At 34.2% G+C, this 15,000-nt stretch overlaps 1 protein-coding gene across 1 annotated transcript in view; it reads right to left on the bottom strand.

Moving 5' to 3' along the window:
• The window catches only part of LOC306847565 (ras/Rap GTPase-activating protein SynGAP-like), a gene marked incomplete at both ends in the record, with an annotated part of 77,718 nt that overhangs the window by 14,325 nt on the left and 48,393 nt on the right, over positions 1–15,000 (bottom strand). Inside the window, 6 exons of the mRNA XM_079381562.1 lie at positions 859–1,040; positions 4,518–4,719; positions 7,038–7,274; positions 9,734–9,878; positions 10,255–10,399; positions 12,312–12,647. Of these exons, the coding sequence (XP_079237688.1) occupies positions 859–1,040; positions 4,518–4,719; positions 7,038–7,274; positions 9,734–9,878; positions 10,255–10,399; positions 12,312–12,647 (1,247 nt within the window). The remainder of the gene's footprint in view (positions 1–858; positions 1,041–4,517; positions 4,720–7,037; positions 7,275–9,733; positions 9,879–10,254; positions 10,400–12,311; positions 12,648–15,000) is intronic.

Here is a 15,000-nt window from a genome sequence, read left to right as displayed (position 1 = left end):
GGCTTATATAAATGCCGCAGAATAAGCCTTAAAAGTAGTGCTGTCAAACGATTAATCACGTCCAAAATAAACGTTTTTGTTTACATAATATATGTGTATATTTATTATGTATGTATATATATATATATATATATATATATATATATATATAAATAAATACACACACACACATGTATATATTTAAGAAAAATGTTAAGTTTATACATTTTAAATATTTATGTATAATATAAATTATATAAATATAAACATATACATGGAAATATTTTCAAAATATATACTGTACTGTATGTGTGTATTTATATATACATCATAAATACACAGTACACACATATATTATGCAAACAAAAACTTTTATTTTGGATGTGATTAATCACGATCAATCATTTGACAGCACTGCTTAAAAGTTAGGTGCAACAGCACGTTCTTATATATATATATATATATGTTTTCGATGCAGAGTGCAAATGTCTGTGCATTTATTAGTTTTTTTAACTGGATGAAAGAGAAATGAAACTGTCTGAAACTGAAGTTGTCTGTCTAACTCCTCAGCGCACCACGTCCACTTTTTTAAAACTGTGGTGAGAACTAACCAGTGCTGAAACAGGGGGTTTCATGACCCTTTAAAGGAGATTTTCTCAATATTTAGATTTTTTTGCTCCCTCAGATTCCAGATTTTCAAATAGTTGTATCTCAGACAAATATTGTCCGATCATAACAAACCATACATCAATGGAAATATGATTTATTCAGCTTTCAGATGATGTATAAATCTCAATTTTAAAAAACTGACCCATTATGACTGGTTTTGTGGTCCAGGGTCACAATTTGAGACAGACAGACAGTTAGACAGACAGTCACCTGTTGAGGTCTCTCATCATGAGGCTCTGGAAGTCGTTGGTGGCGAGGCGGCTGAAGGCGGGCCGGGTCAGGTGGCGCTCGGGCGGCTGGTGACTGGCCTGACGGTGCAGCTGTGGGTTCCTCAGCGCCATGCTAATGTCGTTCAGCAACCGCGGCAGCGGCCCCAGCTTCAGGATGGCGTCCTGAAGAAACACAAACACTTGAGCGCTTGGAGACTCACACACACGCGTGAAGACTATGGATGCACCGATCCGATTATTCAGTATCGGTATCGGCTCCGATACTGCCATTTCTGCTGGATCAGGATAATGGAGGCAGCAACATATGATAGATTGGACTCCTGTCTATCAATATTTTGCTTCTTCTATACTGTGCTTTACATTTAAAAGAAAAGGCTTTTAATTTTATACTATATATTTGTATATAAATATTTACTTGTTTTTTCATGAATGTATTTTACAACAATACAAAGAGCAATGTGTAACATTTTACCAGATTTAGTCCCACAGTTATTCACTTATATTTGTTCCCCACTAAATAATGTTATTTCATTACTGTAAATATTTAAATTTTATAAAATGATTGTGCACTCGTGATTTTTCTAGAATAACTTTTGCTACTGAATTATCCGCTAACCTAGTTTATAATAGTATTTTTGTCATAGATTATGATTATACATTTTTTTCATTTTTTAATAAAAAAGAAATTGTCAATATTTACAAATTGTGTTTAACACACAAGAGAGTGACGATCAGGGGTGTGTTTCCCAAAAGCATCGTTGGCTAACTATGGTCGTTAGTTTAGTAATGACGGAACTTGCGATCATAGTTGCTTTTGGGAAATGTACCCAGATCAACACACAGAAGTATAGAAATTCTACATTGATTTATCAAAAAATCAAAATACTGTGCTGTTATCGGATCATATCGGCTGATACTCAGGATTTTCTGGATCGGATCGATTCTATGATTTCCCGGAGAAAACATCTGGTAATGATGATTAATGCAATATAGACAGGTTTAACTGCCTTGACACATAACATGTCTTTATCTCAAAATTAAGTAAAACCACTTCTCATAAATAGACAAGAACCTGGCCCTCTTTTGAAATACCAAATTAAATATTAATGGTTATATAATATGTATTCTTTATAACAACTTGCATAGAACATCCTTCATTCTTTTAAGCAGATATATTTATTTATGTAAATTAAAATTAGATTGATCCTTATTGGGGCTACTAAAGTAATTAATTCAAGAGCAGTGAGTGATTTTCTCTTTCTTTTGTTGATTCATTAACAATAAGGACAAAGACAACAATTAAAATAGTTGTGCTGTCCCTTTAAAACTGAATGAATGGATTCAATATACTGGCACACACATCCGATATTCTGTCAACAGTTTACATTCACTTAAGACGTAACCGGGGGTGTTTACGTGAATACAGTTTGAGATCTTTTTGTGTGTATTTCTCCATATGCAAGCTTATGATCAGAGCGTTACGGTTCAAATGTGCGCCTCTTTCCACGCAGGAGATTCGTTCTGACTGGATCTGTCCAATCATACCTCCCTAATATTCTCGTTTTTATTGGTTGATGAAAATGTCAATACATTATTGTTATTGATTTTTTTAATTAAAAAAGAGTTTTTATCGTCTCGTTTTTGTCTGTGAAAAAATTGTTGACGAAAATTATTCATTAACGAAATACTGAAACTATTCAAATAAAAACGAATTCAAAATATTGACTAGAACTATAATAGTAAAACTATAATAAGAACTTTAATAAAAACCAGTCGCATTTATAAAACAAAAACTAATAAAAACAACAAATACACAAAGAAATGTAAATAAAAACTAGTTTCAAATAATTATAACAGTAAAACTATAAACAAAACTATACAGACATAAATGACAAACTAACAAAAATGACAAAACAATAAAATTACTAAAACTTTAACTAAAATAAAAAATAAATTGAACATTAACTGAAATTAAAATGAAAAAGGAAAATATTAAAATAAAAGCTAATTTAAAGTTTAAAATTTGTGTCTTTGGTGTTTGCGCTGTTGTGTCGTGTGTTTTTTCTCCTCCCTCTTCTTCTTTCTGGTCTCTGATAGGTTGTTCATCATTGGTGGTTCGGACGAGGCGGGACCTTTATAAGGACGCTGCCGGCATTCAACGAGGAGCTCATTGCTGGTTCGGTTGCGTCTGGGTTGAGAGCTCCTGGATCCCTCCTCCGGCCGATCATCAAACTTGTTGAATTTAAGTGAATTGTGAAGACTGTTGATTACGACCATCTGTTCTAAAACACTTTGCTTTAAGAACGTGGAGCGTAGGGGTGTCCTGCCCATTTATTTTGATTGGTTTTTCGGCAGGTAGTTAGGAAGTAAAATGTATTTTTATTTTTTAACTCAATTAGGTTATTTCATATTTCCTCCTTTTCTAGATTGGTTTTGTTTGTTATTTTGGCCTTTGGACACCCCGAAGAGATGCTCTCTATTTTCACTTGATTATTTTTAAACAAACCTAATCACCTTATTTGACTAACACTGTGCAGTCGTTTGATTATCGACCGGAGTGGTTCGAACATTTGGGATTCCATCACCATAACCCAGTTCGGTTATGCCCTGTTTAGAGTTTATGCCTATTATTCCAGAGCGTGGGGCTTAACAAGCACAAAAGCAGTCATGAGTAACACAGGTATATCTGTAGCAATAGCCAACAATACATTGTATGGATCAAAATTATACATTTCTCTTTTATGACAAAAATCATTAGGATATTAAGATCATGTTCCATCAAGATATTTTGTACATTTCCAAAAAATGTCGTTGACGAAAATCATAATAAAAAAAAATACACAACTACAAACCATCTGTTACAACAAAAAATACAACTAATAAAAACAAATACACAAAACATTTAAATAAAAATTAATTTCAAATAATTACTAGAACTATTACAGTAAAACGAAATCAAATCATAAAAGACAAACTAACAAAAATGACAAAACAATAAAATTACAAAACTTTGAACTAAAATGAATGTTAACTGAAATTAAAATGAAAAAGGAAAATATTAAAATAAAAGATAATTTAATATGTGTCCCTGCAGCACAAAAGCAGTCATGAGTAACACAGGTATATCTGCAGCAATAGCCAACAACACATTGTATGGATCAAAATTATACATTTCTCTTTTATGATGAAAATCATTAGGATATTAAGATCATGTTCCATGAAGATATTTAGTACATTTCCTACCATAAATATATCAAAACATCATTTTTGATTAGTAATATGCATTGCTAAGAACTTCATTTGAACAACTTTAAAGGAGATTTTCTCAATATTTAGATTTTTTTGCTCCCTCAGATTCCAGATTTTCAAATATTGTCCTATCATAACAAACCATACATCAATGGAGAGCACATTTATTCAGCTTTCAGATGCATTTAAAAAATGGACCTTTATGACTGGTTTTGTGATCCAGGGACAGTTAGACAGATAGTAAAATACATTTTTCTTTTATGCCAAAAATCATTATGATATTAAGTAAACATCATGTTCCATGAAGATATTTAGTAAATTTCCTAAAAATGTCATTGACGAAAATCATGATGAAAATGATTGGTCAAGGAAAGTAACACTGGGTCGTACCTTACTGAGCTGCGCCATGACCTCCCACAGCAGACTGTGCAGGATAGAGAGCTCGCGGCCGAGGTCGACGTAGCCCTCGAACGCCCCGGCGTTACTCACACACTCCAGATTGGAGATCTCGTACAGGAACTGCTGCATGGAGCCCCACTCCATCTCCAGAAACTCATTCATGAAGCCCAGATAGTCCTCCTTCCCACTGAACCTGCAGATGACACACACACAGCAGTGTGGGAGAGAGAGACAGACAGAGAGAGAGAGAGAGACGGATCCATGGAGGAGAGAGAGAGAGAGAGAGAGACAGATCCATGGAGGAGAGAGAGAGAGTGATGGGCGACACAAAGAAAGAGAGACAGATGATAAGTGACGAGCCAACAGACTGAAGATCACCTCTGTGAGACACACACACCGCGAGAACACACAGACACACACAGAAACATCTGAGATAGCATGAGACACACAGCAGGGGCCGACCAGAGTTATCATCACCAACTCAAAATACTCACATTACTAAACTCAACAATAACAATAATATCAATAAATATATAAATAAGAGAATTTTTTTATTTCAGCTATTGCCAGGCAACAATTCTCATTTTCATCTATTTTAAGCTGAAGCGCTAAAATAACAAAAAACAAAAATGAAATAAAATGATTAAAAACTATATACATATTTAAAAAAAATAATTAAAAATGACAAAACACAAAATTACTAAAACTTTAAACTAAAATGAAAAAAGACAATATTACAATAAAAACTAGTTCTAAATATGAACTAAAACTATAGTTAAACTAGACATAAAAAAAGTTGACAAGAGCGTTTTTTTAATGAAAAACAAAGCTGGCAGCGTCTGTTACAAATAGCAGCTGAGAGCGTCTTTTGTTTACATTTACATTTATTCATTTAGCTGACGCTTTTATCCAAAGCGACTTACAATTGCTATATATGTCAGAGGTCGCACGCCTCTGGAGCAACTAGGGGTTAAGTGTCTTGCTCAGGGACACATTGGTGTCTCACAGTGGATTCGAACCCGGGTCTCTCACACCAAAGGCATGTGTCTTATCCACTGCGCCACCACCACCCCATAGCAACAGCTGCAACAGTAGCCTAGCGCTGTGTACTGCAGAAATGTCAAGAAAGAGTAAAAAGTTGGCTCTTGCGTTGGCTTTTGAAGTTAACGGGAAAGAAAATGTCGATTCACAACGACGTTTGTGGGTGCACGACATTATACGGGGAAGGAATCAATATTATGATAGAGTTCTGTGCTCATATCATACAGCTCCCTGTGCTCCGAAACTAGTACGAGCAGTCTATCTACCGGCACCTTCTCCATTTTTCTTCTTGTTGTTATGGAAACGACAGATCTCGCTACTCGCTTGTCATTGGTCAGCTGTCAAAAAGGCGCTTGATGTAGGGCGTTTTTTTCAGAAAAGTTGAAATTTTTTCAACTCGAAAAAACGCTCTGAGCTGCAGAAAAAGACGCCGGCGGTGGCGTTTTAAAAAGCGCTCAGGACTTTTTTGAAAACACGGTTTACTCCATAGGATTATAATGTAAAACAGACGCCGGCAGCTTCGAAAAAGACGCCAAGTGTGAACACGGCCTTATTACAATTTTAAATTAAAATGAAAGCAGAAACTATTCAAATAAAAACTAATTCTAAATATTAACTAGAACTATAATAATAAAACTATAATAAAAACCAGTCACATTTAAAAAAAACAACTAATAAAAACAAAACATTTAAATAAAAATTAATTTCAAATAATTACTAGAACTATTACAGTAAAACGATAATCAAATCATAAAAGACAAACTAACAAAAATGACAAAACAATAAAATTACAAAACTTTTAACTAAAATAAAAAATAAATTGAATGTTAACTGAAATTAAAATGAAAAAGGAAAATATTAAAATAAAAGCTAATTTAATATCTGTCCCTGCAGCACAAAAGCAGTCATGAGTAGCACAGGTATATCTGCAGCAATAGCCAACAATACATTGTATGGATCAAAATTATACATTTCTCTTTTATGACAAAAATCATTAGGATATTAAGATCATGTTTCATCAAGATATTTAGTAAATTTCCTACCGTAAATATATCAAAACTTCATTTTTGATTAGTAATATGCATTGCTAAGAACTTCATTTGAACAACTTTAAAGGAGATTTTCTCAATATTTAGATTTTTTTGCTCCCTCAGATTCCAGATTTTCTAATAGTTGTATCTCAGACAAATATTGTCCTATCATAACAAACCATACATCAATGGAAAGATGATTTATTCAGATGATGTATAAATCTCAATTTAAAGAAATTGACCCTTATGACTGGTTTTGTGCTCCAAAGTCACATATATTAAGCAGAGCTGTAATAGTCAGACTATAAGAGTGTATTACCGATGCTAAAATAACACTGGTGTCGCCGCCTGAATGGGGAAGTGAAATGAGGTGGGCGTGTCAGTGTGGGTCATGTGACGCGTGAGGATGGGCGGATGACGGTGGACTCTAGTGACTGACTTGGAAAAGCTGGCCAGGCTCTGCACCACCTTGGCGATGAGCGTGAGGGTTCGAGAGGTGCGCTCGGAGGGATACTCCTGCGTCATGTTGAAGAGCGACGGGGACATGATGGCCGGACACAGGAAGCGCAGGAACAGAGATGAGCTGATGAGACGGTCAGCGATGTCCTCTCGGCCGCGCTCAGCACAGCGCACACGCCACGACGCAAACACCTCCTTCAGCTCGCGAGGAAACACGCTGCGGAGAGACAACACATCCCATCATGCACTGCTATCACAGCCAAACCCTACACCGGTGCTGGGGAGGTTACTATGGAGATGTAACAGCTTACAGATTACAAATTACAATCATCTCAAACGTAACAAGTAGTGTAACTATTACAGTTACTTTATTAAAGTAATGTAACTGATTACATTTGATTACTTCTTTAAATTTCTAATGTTTTCAACTATTAATCATTTTGAAACATTTAAAGCAGGCAGGAATAACCTTACAGTAATCAACACTAATTACTGTCAAAAACCTCCATCACTTGAATTAAGATTATAATCATTTAATGTTAAAGCGCACCACAGATTTACACTTACTTTGAGATCGTTCTGAGGTTAAATATAGATTTAATATCATAACAGTTAATAGTTATGATGCTGTTTTTGAAATCAAATCTTTGCATAGCCATGATAGGAAACACTGCCATCTAACAATGAATCTCAAAAATTAAGCATATTCATAAACCCATAGGAAATAAAACAGTTATTGAATAAGCATGTGTCCTAAACCAGATGTAACCCCATTTGTAATCATTAACATTTTCATAAGTAACTGTAATTTTAATTACACAATTTTTCTCAGTAACTGATTACAATAAATGCTACAGGCAAAAGAAGCCAAAAATGTTGAATTTGAGGTTTTCACAAAAATGAGTTCATTAAGGCCTCGTCTAGCGATCCCAATGCTCTGAGCAGTAATTAAACATCTAAGATGATTTTTATGAGAGGAGTACCTTTATCTCTGCTCTCTTCTGGACGACTGCTGCTTCTCAAGTTGTGGGTCTATATTGTTGTAAAGCGCAGCATTCCAGCTTTGTGAATATTCATATCGAATTCTGCATGACACGAGTCCAAAACTCATGGAAATATGATTTTCAAACCCAGTGAAATATGATTTTCAAACCCATGCTGATGAAAACAAAACGCGCTGATTTGCTAAGCATGTGTGTGTGTGTATAAGACCTGTACATGTATAAAGTACATCATTGAGAAACATGTCTTGGTGAGATTCACAAAAACATAATCTGTTATTTCTTACATTTAGTTAATGGTTGGGGAAAAATCTGATGTGTAACATTATACTAGATCCATGCATTACATTAGGACTTAATACAGATCTGTCTCAATGTTAATCAAACATTACAAGAAAAGATGGAATAATTTGCTGCTCTTGATTAAACTACTGTTTATATTTGTTCTTAGTTTTAATAACAAAGATAAAATAAAAAAATAGCTATATTGGGATTAATATAGTAATTATTGAGAAAAGAATTGGAGGAAAATATGCAACGTTGCTAGGTGATTTTGCTTTGGACTCTTCAGAAAACATATACAATTATAAATATATTATATAATTTTTTCTCTAAATCGACTCTCTCACCTTCAAACGGCTGTAGCTCAGTCATTTTTTTGTCCGATTGCAACGAGTCATATATCATTTTGAAAGTATTTTTATGGAGAATGTGAAAATAAAATGAACTCATTTTTGAAAATGTGCTCATTCTGACTCATTTTGCCAGCACGGGTCACATATTTAGTAATATTGTGAATTAGCTTTTATTTTTTATTTCAGTTGTCAAGGAAAGTTTTGAACCAGGTGAACTGAAGTGAGTCCTTGGCTCCTCCTGCTGGACTAAAGCAGCTCAAACAGGCTCCTGAAGCTGCTTTACATGTTCATGGTGCTTCTAGTCATGTTCTGGCTGGATTGAGCTGCTCTCACATTCAGAGTCCCTCAGAGTACTATATTACACTGAAGTTATTACAACCTGATGAAAGATTATGAAGACAAACATGCAAAAATAAATACAATCAAAATAAAACACTTACTAATAATGAACTAAATAAATAAATAATTTTAAAATAAAAGCAATTAAAATACTAGTAATTAATTAAACCATAATAATGTAAAAACAGTAAAAAAAACTCCTTCAAAATAAAAACAATCAAAAAACTAATTAACTGCATAAAAATGTACAATTGAAATGAATTAAAAAAAAACTAGAAAAAAAACAATAATTAAATCATAAAAATGTTAAAAAATATATAATTTCAAAATAAAACTAATAAAATAATCTACATAAATTAAAATGAACTACATCATAAAAATGTAAAATTTAAATAAATACATGTAACCAAAATAAAAAAAGTGTAATAATTAATTAAATAATTCAAATGCAAAATCTAAATAAATTTAAATAAAAACAAGTAAAAATAAACACTCACTAATAATTAAACAATAAACATGTAAAATTTCAATAATGATATTAATAAAAACAAATAAAAATGAAACACTTACTATAAAAGGATCAAATCGTGTATTTGTTTAGCTGCATGTCATGTGACCATTAACTGCCATCAGAGATGCATGAACATGTGAATGTGTTGTTAGTTATTGAAGTAAGGATTGGTCAGCTGACAGGAACTGACCAGTGCGAGTTGATGATCTTGCAGAGCGCTAGTTCGCAGCACATGCGCAGGTTAGCCTGATGATCCGCCAGCACCGACGGAGGCGTTCGCATCGGATCCACCTCACAGTTCTCCTCCGACTCGTAGAGCGCGCGGATGAACTCTCCTGCAGAGCAGAGCGCCACCGTCATCACCGTCATTTTTACAATTTCAAAAAACCTTTGTTTAGTTTATTTCTATGCCTGTTTTACAAATGAGGACGTCCCAAAGGGAGGTTTTTGGAGATTTTGTCAGGTTTACCTCACTTTTGAGTAAAAATTTGTCCCCAAAATATGGTTAAGTAGGTACACACACACACACACACACACACACTCACAGACACACATACACACACACACACACATACACTCACAGACACACATACACACACACACACACACACACACACTCACAGACACACATACACACACACATACACACACACACACACACACACTCACAGACACACATACACACATACACACACACAGACACACACTCACCGATGGTGTCTTTGAGATAGCGATGCGCGATCAGCTTCAGGAACTCCTCGATGGCTTTGGTGGCCAGTGTGTTTTCTCTGAAGATCAGATGCTCGCGGCCCATGAAGCGATCCACCTCACACATGGCCATATCAGACAGGAAGTCCTGAACACACACACACACACACACGCTTGACATCAGCTCACCTGGCCACTTCACAGGGATCCTAACCGTGATCTTTCAGTAGTAATGTAATCTTTATTAGTAGTTTTATTTATTTATTTTTTTTGTTAACGTTTTAGTAATTTAGTTTTTTTTATATGTCTACATTAGTGCTGTCAAACGATTAATTGCATCCAAAATAAAAGTTTTTGTTTGCATAATATATGCGTGTATTCTGTGTATATTTATTATGTATATATAAATACAAACACATGCATGCATATATTTTGAAAATATTTACATGTATTTACATTATTACAATTTATATTCATATAATTTATATTATAAATAAATATATTTAATATGTAAACAACATTTTGTTTTAATTATATACATGCATGTGTGTGCATTTATATATATATATATATATAATTTTATATATACTGATTTATTCATTAATTATGCTCTAAAAGATTTTCAGAATTTTTATAACTCTTGCTTTAGACCATCTACAACTACTAAATCTTAAAATAAAATGTTAAGGTTATTACTGCATCTTTTTGAAAAAAAAAAAAAATGCAGTGATTTATATATAGTTTATTTATAGATCTAGTTATTTTCAGTGTACTGTCATTATAAAAGAACTTCATTATTCTTTAATTCTAACAAATAAGTTATTTTGAAAACAAACCAAAATTAAACATAATTTGCTTATAATTTCCACATAGGAGAGCCTTGGTGTTGTTTCCTAACAAAAGGAAATATATCGGCATCGGTTATCGGCCAAAATGAGTCGGGAAATATCGGCATATGAGATATCGACAAAAATCCAATATCGTGCATCCCTAATTTTAAATATTTTAAATTCATATAAATTTTAAAATAATGTTATTTATTTAGATTTAACTGAAATAAAATAAAAAATAAAAAAACAAGGCAACATTTCTCATTTTCATTTACTTTAACTTGACTAAAACTAAAATAAAAATGATTAAAAACTATATACACAATTTTTTTAAATAACAAAGAAAAATGACAAAAATAAAAAAAGACTACAACTTTAACTAAAATTAAAATTAAAACAGAAAAGATAAAAATAAAAAACTAATTCAAAATAATAAAAAACTATAATAGTGGTCAACCGATATATTATTTGGCGATATTTGTCATTTTTGTTTGACCAATATGTTGTAAACTGGACTTTTATTTTGACAGCGCTAAGAACAGCAGCGGTTTAGACATTAATGGCTGTGTGTTGAGTTATTTTGCGAGGACAGCAAATTTACACTGTTATACAAGCTGTACACTCACTACTTTACATTGTAGCAAAGTGTCATTTCTTCAGTGTTGTCACATGAAAATGTATAATAAAATATTTACAAAATTGTGAGGGGTGTACTCACTTCTGTGAGATACTGTATATCCAAAACTGTAAACCCTCCACCCCCCCACACACACCTGCCCCCGCCGCCAAAAAAAAAATCTTGTTGCAACATTTTACAAAAATCAAGACTGAATATATTTGGTCAAAATCCCATGTTATAAAAGATGAAGTGCTATGCAAGCTATTCAACACAATATTGGCTGATTAGATGGCAATGCTGACCTAAAATGCAAAATGTTTCCCACATCTCAGACCTCAAATAGATAAAATATTAACCTTTTAGACATAGTTTTTGTATTACAGAGTACAGATAATACAATACAAAACATATTAGCAGTTGCCAAGGGGTAATCAGTCTTTCTTTTTCAATACAAATAAGACCAATCCATCTTTTCATAACTGTATTTAAAAAGTTATGACCAGTCTGCAACCGGCCCCAGTTCTTTATTTAACCTTGTAAGATCACGACTCCTGAAACCTGCGGTGTGTACGAGGCCTATAGGTGTGAGTGTAGAGTTCTGCGGCTCTGACCTTGGCTTTGCCGGTGCTCTGCAGGATGTGCACCAGCGCACAGGCCACCTCCTCCTTGCTCTTGGCGCTCAGCAGCGGCTCCAGGACGCCGCACAGCGTCCGGTAGTTGTTGGTCACGTACTCGGCGAACTCCTTGTACAGCTCCATGGGAAGGATGTTCATGGTCTGGTAGCGGCACTTGAGGCGCAGCGAGGCGTTGATGATCTTCCCGCTGCCCACGCCGCCACCCTTCGCCAAAACACTGGGCTGGATCACCGGATACCACTGCTCCACGAAATGACGGCCCGTTATACTGGGGATCGGGATACTGACCAGCCCCAGATACGTGCTCTTCTCCTGTGCCACACACACACACGTCTGAGGACTACATCTGACTAGAGAATTGAACCATCAATAACTGGCCATGAATCTGTGTTTCACATAGTGCTGTCAAACTATTAATTGCATCCAAAATAAAAGTTTTTGTTTACATAATATATTTGTGTGCTGTGTATATTTATTATGTATATATAAATACACTCACATGCATGCATATATTTCAGAAAAATATGTTGTTTACATATTAAATATATTTATTTATAATGTAAATTATATAAATATATAGACGTAAATATTTTCAAAATATATGCATGTGTGTGTGTATTTATATATACATAATAAATATACACAGCACACACACCAGAAATTCCAGAAATGTTGGGATGTTTTTTAAATTTTAATAAAATGTAAACTAAAAGAATTTCAAATCACATGAACCAATATTTTATTCACAACAGAACATAGATAACATAACAAATGTTTAAACTGAGAAATTTTACAATTTTATTCACAAAATGAGCTCATTTCAAATTTGATGCCTGCTACAGGTCTCAAAATAGTTGGGACGGGAGCATGTTTACCATGGTGTAGCATCTCCTCTTCTTTTCTAAACAGTTTGAAGATGTCTGGGCATCGAGGTTATGAGTTTCTGGAGCTTTGGCGTTTGAATTTGGACTCTTCTACTACAAACCCATGCTGTTGTAATAGCTTCAGTATGTGGTTTTGCATTGTCCTGCTGAAATACACGTCGTCTGGAGGGGAGCATATGTTGTTTTAAAACCTTTATATACCTTTCAGCATTCATAGTGCCTTCTAAAACATGCAAGCTGCCCATACTGTATGCACTTATGCACCCCCTTTTGAACTGAACGCTGATAACACGCTGGAAGGTCTCCCTCCTCTTTAGCCCGGAGGACACGGCATCTGTGATTTCCAACAAGAATGTCACGTTTGGACTCATCTGACCACAGAACACTTTTCCACTTTGAAACCATTTTAAATGAGCCTTGGCCCACAGGAGAAGACGGCGCTTCTGGACCATGTTCACATATGGCTTCCTTTTTGCACGATAGAGCTTTAGTTGGCATCTGCAGATGGCACGGTGGATTGCGTTGGTGGTTTCTGGAAGTATTCCTGGGCCCATTTAGTAATGTTAATGACAGAATCACGCTGATGAGTAATGCAGCGTCGTCTGAGGGCCCGAAGACCATGGGCATCCAGTTTCTCTGAATCTTTTGATGATGTTTTGCACTGTAGATGATGAGATTTGCTAAGCCTTTGCAATTTGACGTTGAGGAACGTTGTTTTTAAAGTATTCCACAATCTTTTTATGCACTCTTTGACAGATTGGAGCCTCTGCCCATCTTTACTTCTGAGAGACTCTCTAAGACATCCCTTTTATAGCTAATCATGTTAAAGACCTGATGTCAATTAACATAAGTAGTAGCTAGATGTTCTCCCAGCTGAATCTTTTCAAAATGTATTGCTTTTTCAGCCCTTTGTTTCAGCCCGTGCCAACTTTTTTCAGACCTGTAGCAGGCATCAAATTTGAAATGAGCTCATTTAGTAGATAAAAGTATAAAATTTCTCAGTTTAAACATTTGTTATAGTGTCTATGTTCTATTGTGAATAAAATATTGGCTCGTGTGATTTGAAAGTCTTTTAGTTTTCATTTTATTCAAATGTAAAAAAAAACCGTACCAACATTTCAGGAATTCAGGTTGTATTATGTAAACAAAAACTTTTATTTTGGATTAATCTTGATTAATCGTTTGACAGCACTGGTTTTGCATTATTTTTATCACAGAGACACTGGATATTTTGGAGGCTTATTTAGCGCCTTTTTTCACATATTCACATTTTTTTCTAGTCGTGTTCATGGCAAACTCTCTAAAACAGCATCTGTTACAAAAACTTAAATATCAATATTAAATATGTTTTATATTTCTTAATTATGTATTATATGTTTTGTGATTTCATTAGGGATGTAACGATATCAAAATCTCACGATACGATATTTATTTTGCAATATTTAAAAAGAAAAAAAGATAAATGAAGACATGGAAAAAAGAGAAAATTTTGTACATTTTAAAGTTGCACCAATGCACTTTATGAGAGTTCAAAATTAAGAGCTCCAACACATGTTCTTAACTAAGAAAACTTAAGTCAGAAGAAACTTTAAAGGGGACTCAACCCTCTTTTTATTGGTGGTATACCATCTCAGTCTAATTTAAAAACACCAGTGTGAATGTAATTTAGACTGAGACAGTATATCACAAATAAAAAGAGGGTTGATGGCCCTTTAAAGTAAATTCACTGACTTTTTTCTTTAAAATGTACAAATTTTTAATTTTTTTCCAATTCTTCATTT

This window comes from Barbus barbus (assembly GCF_936440315.1).
Source record: "Barbus barbus genome assembly, chromosome: 27".
Classification (NCBI taxonomy): domain Eukaryota; kingdom Metazoa; phylum Chordata; class Actinopteri; order Cypriniformes; family Cyprinidae; genus Barbus; species Barbus barbus.
The sequence above is the reverse complement of the archived record's forward strand: the minus strand, read 5'-3'. Positions and strand labels throughout refer to the sequence as shown.